Raw genomic sequence first — 7,426 nt, forward strand, 5'->3', positions numbered from 1 at the left:
GCAGTGCTAATGACATCAGCATTGCTATGAAACAAACACACTGAGCAGCAGGTAAACGTGCCCATGATGTCATCGTTCACTGGACACCTGTGAAACGGCCTGCTAGTGACATCCAGGGCTCCATTTAGCAGTACAGCTCAAAGGTTCAGTTAGCTGATTTTGGACTAGAAGTTCATTGTAACCTGAGACTGATCTAGCAGTGCAGGTGGCTGATGTGAAGCCTGATTAATTATGCAGGCACAGGTGTGTAGGTCATATTACTATAATAGGGTCTTCTGGACTTCAGATGGCAGAGAGGAAGACAGTTCAAGGCAAGATTATTTATACAGGACATTTAATACACAATGGTAATTCAAAGTGCTTTACTTAAAAGGAAATTCAAAAAATCACAACAATAAACCAAGAAATGCAAAAAAAAATGATTTCAAAATTAATTCAAAATGAAAATAATGCAGTGCAGTCGGTTGGGACGTTACACAGTGCTCATTCAACAAATGCGATTTTTCCACTCGCATTTTCTTTTCTGGCTGTTACTCTTTGATCATGAAAAAAACGACAGAGCTTAAAACTTCTAATCTGCCAAGACAAACAACACTAAGCACACATGCGGATCAGAGGATGTTCACAGGTGCCTTGAACATTTTTTTTATGACAAGTTATAAAATTTATAACAAGTTTGTAAACTTGCTTTTCTTTAAAGTCTTAGCTGACAAATAAGTGTTGATGGAAACCGTAAAAGGATTAACAAACACATGAATGCAGTTTTAGAAAATTAGAGGAAGACTTTTTTTAACAGTCTGTCTGGTTTTGTTTATGTTACACTGTCTGGATTTGTGCAGGGGTGCTTTTTAACATGAAGGGCCAAAAATCTAATTTAAAACATCCCTGTTTGTTTAAGTATTTTGACCAGCATAAAAGCAATAGTGAGAATTAGTATTGTTTTTTTTTTTTTTTTTTTTCAAATGACGAGCGAGAGAATCATTTGTTAAACCTGTTTGCGAAATAATTCAGTATTTTTGCAATTGAGTTTGTTGTTGTTAGTGGCACAGAAATGGCACACTTCAGCTTTTTAACAGGGTGCATCACCCAGCTGTTGTCCAGTGTCATAAAATGAGAGTCAGGAAATAAGGAAAGACGTGCAGCAGATGAGCACATGGATTCAGCTGACTGGATGACTGAAGGGATTGTGGGATGTGCGCCAAGGGGATGTAGCTGCCATCTGCAACAGTTAGCTTAAGAAGCCAGTATGATGCAGTCTGCACATTGTCAAACACTCATACACAAACACATCTCAGTCTACTACTGTTTTAAAATCTCTTTACAATGTTTGACTAACTTCCACAAGTGTAAAGGTGCAAAATAAAATTTTGATCGATTTTTTGTTATTACTTCTAAGATGAAATAATTCCTCTTTGCGTCATTCCTCATTTTCATGATCAAAAATGCTTTCACTCTCAGACCACTAGAGGGAGCCAAAAACACTATCTGCTTCTATACTTCTGTTAATGTTTGAAAGTTTTTAAAATCTGTCTTTCAAACTTGTCCTGATGTGTCTGCTCCGTTCCCACAGAATGTGATAAACTGAGGAAAGATGGCTTCCGCAGCTCACAGTACTACTCACAGGGGCCCACTTTCTCAGGCTCCACAAACTCCCAACACGAGGACGAGGATATGGATGATGATGAAGCTGATAAAAAGGTAGACACATTTCAGATTTTTTTTCTGGTCATTAGTGCTGTGCAAAACATGACTGCGAGTGCTGTAAAGTGTATTATGTTTAGTATAGATTTATTATTTGCCATCGTATTCCTTATTGGCCGTAAAAAGAATGATCTGTTATGAAATCGGTACAGAAAGCTGGTTTGTGATTGCAGTGACTGCAGGATTTGGCTACCCTCTGCTGGAGAGAGTATCTGTCTGCAGATGGGTTCTGGGTAGTGAATCAGGCCTCCCACATGTGCCTCTGTGGAGTTCCCGCCTCAATTCTTTAGTATCTCTGCTGGCTTCATTAATGTTGTCAGCCATGTGTGGCCCCATTATGAGAGCTGAACCCCAGGAGACTGACACTCTAATGAAACTGTTACTCAGAATGTGTTTGAAAGCAACAACTGCGCTTGTGTTATTTACTGAGATTTTTGCATTCCACAATGCTGCCATTCAGCCTGTGCACGTTAAAGACAGGTTTGACAGAAAATGACTGTAACTGAAGGAATTCAATTGGGCAACCATAAATGTTTTAGTTTTAGCGCGCCCATCTTACCCTTGCCCTCATTCTCTCTCGTCTTCTAATCACACTGCGTTCAGGGGGCCCTGGAAAGGTCAGACCCTGTAAAAGCAAAGATTCAGGGGGCCTTTTGTCCTACTACTCCCCTTAGCCCTCCCTAAAGGATCCCATGCCCTTTTAACCTTTTTTTTTACCACCCTAGACCTGCTTTCCCAGCACTGAGGTTATCTCAGGTTACCAGTCCTTTTGCTTTCATTTATTTGGTTCTTTCTTTATTCTCTTGCTTTTTGCTGTACCATGGATAGCTTTTTTTCACATTTTGAGATGTTATTTCAAAATTGCCTTAACATCATAAACATTTTCAGCTGATTTTTGTAACTGTTTTATTGGAGAAAGCTTTTGTAGAAGCAGCATATTTTTTAAGTACACTGAAAGTCATTTAATGCAATAAAATGTTGAAACATAAAACAAGACCTCAGGCAGCTGTGAATAGGTTTTGCACTATAGTTAGTGACCTGGATGGATAATTTAATGTATTGCAGTGATTTATCTGCAGTTGGTTTGTTTGGGAGGCTGAGGGAGGCCCAGGTGTTGGATTGAAACTTCAGATGGTCCACTTGTAACTCTGCTGCGAACGGCGTTCCCATTTCAGAATCACAATGCGTGAACAGAGTTTTAACGCCTCACTGGTTTTTCCCCTCTCTCAGCTCCCGTTCTCTGTTCTTTCTCTGAGTTTCTCAGTGTGTTTATGTGAATGTGTTGTTTGGTGGTCAGTTGCCCGTGAAACTGCTCTGTATACTCCTGGAGCTCTTATAAGTCAGGGCACAGAACCCTTAAACAACCCTTGGCTAAAGATAAAGAGAAATAAGGGGTGTAGGAGTCTGAAACCAACTCCCTACTAGTCTCAAAAATGTTTTATTTAAAAAAAAAATTCTGATTGCTTATCTCTATAAGCCCCCTGCAGTCATGAAACTCACTGTATTTTCACCTCTTTTCCAGTCAACAGCATCTTCAGGAGAGGAAGAGAAAGACACCTGCCAAATGAGAGCACAGAGTCCGGCGCAGGTGGAGGGGGTTGAGGTTGATGGACAAATGTCACGGTCCAAAGCTCCGCCTCTGCCCACTCCAGAAGAGAAGATGAGGCAGCAGGCTAAGGCCGTTCTCACTGATATTGTCCCCATCAATGTCACAGGTAAGAAATATAGCCGTCAGCTGTCAGGCAAACCAGCACTGCAGTAATGTGAAAAATTTCACTTACATGTTGTGTCTCTGAAGTGTTCGTATGTTTGTCAGTCTAGAATTCGTATAGTTGCTCTACACTCGTAGTTTGTTTCAATGTCGATATCTAAACAAAGTTTTATTTTATTTAACATTTGAGCACTGCATGCTTGACCACTACTTACTGCCTGTTCTGGATACATAACTACGTGAATAGATCTAACATGAATGTGTATGAGTGCATTAACAATTCTCACATTAACAGTTCTGTCATTTCATTTATCTCTTTGACCTCTGATAGTTATCTGTTTGAACATTAAGTCTCACAAATTCATTGCTGTGAAGTACACACAAACACACACCTTACCCAAAAGAACAGTCTCGTCTACGTACATGATCTCCCTTTCAGACAGAATAAGCTCTGTATTTCCAATCCCTTCAAAAAAAAATTCGGAACTTCACTATGACTCAGGAAGACTTTAAAGCACACACACATAAACACCCGCACACTAATTCAGTCTGTCAGCTCCGTGACTTAGTCAGACATCCCAGCGTGCTGAAGCTTAGTCAACAGTGCCCAGTCTCTGGAGTTCCCTCGCTTGTGCAGCGCTACAGCACAAAAGTGCTTTTATAGTTAAAATACCATTTTTGATATTATATTTCAAACAAGGGTCACCTCTTCATATACTTCATGTAGACTGAAAACTTTCTATTTGGATCTTCATTTTCCCCTAGTATACCGCAGATCAGAGCATGCATATATTATCCACCCAGTCTTGAACATAGATACATTCTTGACCCAGATACACTTGAACATAACTGAATGTAGATATGTATGCAGTTTTGTCTTTGTCTTTGGTTTTCACATCATTTGCTTATGCAGAATGTGTGTGGCTTTGCATGAAAGTTGTACTGGAACTGTATGAGTGTGTGTGCGCTGCATGTGTGATGCATGTTACTAACTGGCCCTTTTGCCTGTCTGCCCTCGTCAACTGGTCTCCAGGAGAGACGTTTGACAGGCAGGCCAGCATCCGCCGCTCCCTAATAAACACTGACACTCTGGTCCGCCGGCCCAAGAAGGTTAAGCGGAGAAAGACTATTTCAGGGGTGCCTGACAGCGTCCAACAGGAATTAGGTATGGTATGGCTTTGCCAGCTCTCTCTGCTGCTGCTCCTGCCTCACCTGTTTCCATTTAGTTGAGTTTCATGTAGTACTGTAGCTGTCATGACCATCTAATGTAGTTTGACATGACCACGTCTCATTCCCATCTCGATGCATTTTCTTTGCATTGGTTTTAGAATTTTAACACTATCCTAATCTTGAGCTCTTTCTCTATCCAAAATAAACATGCTCCTATTTAAAATAACAGTCTACTATCAAATCATGAATTCGTTTTTTTAATTTGGTGCCCTAAATGGGGATTTTGTTTTACTTCTCTTTTCACTCAGTCTTTGCATGCATACTCTCGATGCTCTCTGTTATATAATCTCAGCATCCAACAGCTGCATCCAGCGGCATTCCATTTCCCACCACTCCCCTGGGTCACAGTCCCTGATTCTGTTTAGTTTGCTTCCTGTTAGTGTATGTGAGAGCTGATTTCGAAGCCATTGTTGGAAGAGGCATGCTACATTTTGCTTTGCAGCCAACTGAAGCCACTGCATAATCCCCTATTCAGATTCCTCTGGCAAAACACTTCATATTTTATCAGGGAAGTAATAGAGGGGGAAGGGAGAGGTAAAACAACATAGCAGAAGAAAGAAAATTGCATCATAGTTGGGTGTGTTTTACGAGCAGGTTTCATACATATCCATTTTCAATAACACTAGCATACCGTTAAAATGCCATTTCTGTTTGCACACATGCAGGATTATGGGGATTGTGGAAAGGGCATTCTGCATCACTATTTGTATTTTCTATTTGTAGATAAGCTTTTAATCAACCCTTCTTTATCAGAACAGATGGGTGTGGGGGAGAAATAGAGTGTCAAGCTCTATAAAGAGTTTTTTTTCTGATAACAATGCACAATAAATCTACATTAGGTCCCGTTGTGTTGTTTATATATATAAGGTAAGGACTAACTTCATCCAATGGTGTCATATCCATGGTTTAAAACTAACATTGATCTGATAGAAATGCTTTTAAGACAATCTCTGTCTAATGGTTAAGAATATCATGATTAGGTTTGTATGGAAATGTATTCATTTATACATGCAGTGAGCATGCAAGGAGATGCAAGGTTGCACTTTGCGGTTTGATTATGGTAACAGGAGGCATAATGCATTAACGGCCTGTGGTTTTCAACTAAACACTAAAAATGTGTTTATGAATAAGCCCATAAATATGTGTGGTGCTTGGTGTGCGTGCCCTCCTAAGATGCTTGATTTAGTGCACACAATCACATTGACACTCAGGAATGGACAACATATTTGGCACCAGCCATTAAGATATCAGTCTTAATCAAAGTTTCCAGAAGTCATCAACATGCCACATGTGGCTGCAGCTAATCCAATCAATTAGTTCTCAATTGAGAGGGTTAATCTGATTGGCAGCTGATGTCACTAAGAGATGGATTGGAGAGAAACAGAGAAACAAGCCACTGTAATTTGTCATAATTGTCTCTTTTCTGTTTTTTTCCACAGCGGCTAAAGGGCGTGGAGGAGAGCTTCGGCCACAGTCCATGTTTATCCCTGGACAGTATTCAACACTTGGGCGTATAATAAATGGCAATTCAACTCTCCGTCGGTCCATAACAAAAGATTCTGGCTGCCAGACTGAGGATGTGAAAATCGTCCCACCCTCTGTGAGGAGAATCCGGGCTCAGAGGGGCCAAGGAATTGCTGCGCAGATGGCCGGCATTTCCACCTCTGCCATGAACATCTCTTCAGTTTCCGATGGGAACTCACCTGGAAATTCAGTTGTTATAATGGCATCACAGTTTGGCAATGATATCCAACGTTTTCACAGCTTGCCAAGAGGTGCACGGGTATCTCTTAACGCAGAGCCCCTTTTCAGTAGCACACCTTTTAGGCAGGAAGACTCCACTACAAAATCTACTCAGCAGATTGGAAAATTACAAGTTGATGATACTGTGGTGCACATGAGGAATGCCCCCAGACTATGCACCCAAGTACGGCCAAAATCTCAGGAGGTCAGAGGTACTCAAAGGGAGTGGGGATCTGTCTCGGGTCCAGCCTGTGTGGTTTCTCCACATGCTGCCTACTCGACCTCCCTTATACCTAATGCTACTCTATCATGTTCTGCTGAGGTTATCACACTTCACACCACATCAAGCCCTGGCCAAAGCCCACTTGCTGGCTCACCGTACACTAAAGCTAGACCTCTTAGCCTGGTCTCAGCTGTCAACAGTGAGAGCACCAGTAGTGCTGGCACAGGATCACACACACCAGAAGCAGGCATGAAGGATACCTGCAGTGAGACTGGCCAGTCCGATAGCAGTTTGCACAGCCACAGCACCCTTGCCGCAGGAACACTGTCTTCAGATGAGCAATGGATTTACGACACTCCTGAGAATGTTTTGCCCAGAAGGACGCTATCTTCCAGCTGCTCAACACCCATAAATCATCTCTATAGTAGCCTTGAACGCTCCTCAAAAGGCACTGACTCTAGTTCGCTCTACTCTATGGACAATGATGGCTACTACACTTCCATGCATCTGGATTCAGGCCTTAGGTCAAGGAGCCAGGGAAGTGGCCATGGTCATGGCATAGGAGGAAGAGCGGCAAGACACAGCATGTACGAGTGCCTTGGTCAGCAAGAAGACCGAAACAGCTTGTACAGTGACCAATCGCTGTCGCGTTCCATTTCTCTACGCAAGCCTAAGAAACCACCTCTTCCACCAGCACGCACAGACTCTCTCCGGCGAAAGCCTAAGAAAGCCAACTCTCCCATTGCTAGTATTGGACAGTCAGATATTAGAAATGGTCCACTTCTCAATGAGTCATTGATTGCCACACTTCAACAGTC

At 41.9% G+C, this 7,426-nt stretch overlaps 1 protein-coding gene across 9 annotated transcripts in view; it reads left to right on the top strand.

Moving 5' to 3' along the window:
• Positions 1-7,426, top strand: part of nhsl1b (NHS-like 1b) — a 78,574-nt gene that overhangs the window by 62,991 nt on the left and 8,157 nt on the right. For 7 of the 9 annotated variants that reach the window (XM_043219525.1, XM_043219526.1, XM_043219527.1 and 4 more), the window contains exons 3-6: positions 1,571-1,698; positions 3,224-3,416; positions 4,446-4,577; positions 6,082-7,426. The exon at positions 6,082-7,426 is cut by the window's right edge and continues 1,841 nt beyond it. In XM_043219525.1, coding sequence (XP_043075460.1) covers positions 1,571-1,698; positions 3,224-3,416; positions 4,446-4,577; positions 6,082-7,426 — 1,798 coding nt within the window. The remainder of the gene's footprint in view (positions 1-1,570; positions 1,699-3,223; positions 3,417-4,445; positions 4,578-6,081) is intronic. The other 2 variants (XM_043219528.1, XM_043219533.1) reach the window with 1 other exon arrangement.

The sequence above is a fragment of the Puntigrus tetrazona genome, chromosome 20 (assembly GCF_018831695.1).
Source record: "Puntigrus tetrazona isolate hp1 chromosome 20, ASM1883169v1, whole genome shotgun sequence".
Lineage (NCBI taxonomy): Eukaryota > Metazoa > Chordata > Actinopteri > Cypriniformes > Cyprinidae > Puntigrus > Puntigrus tetrazona.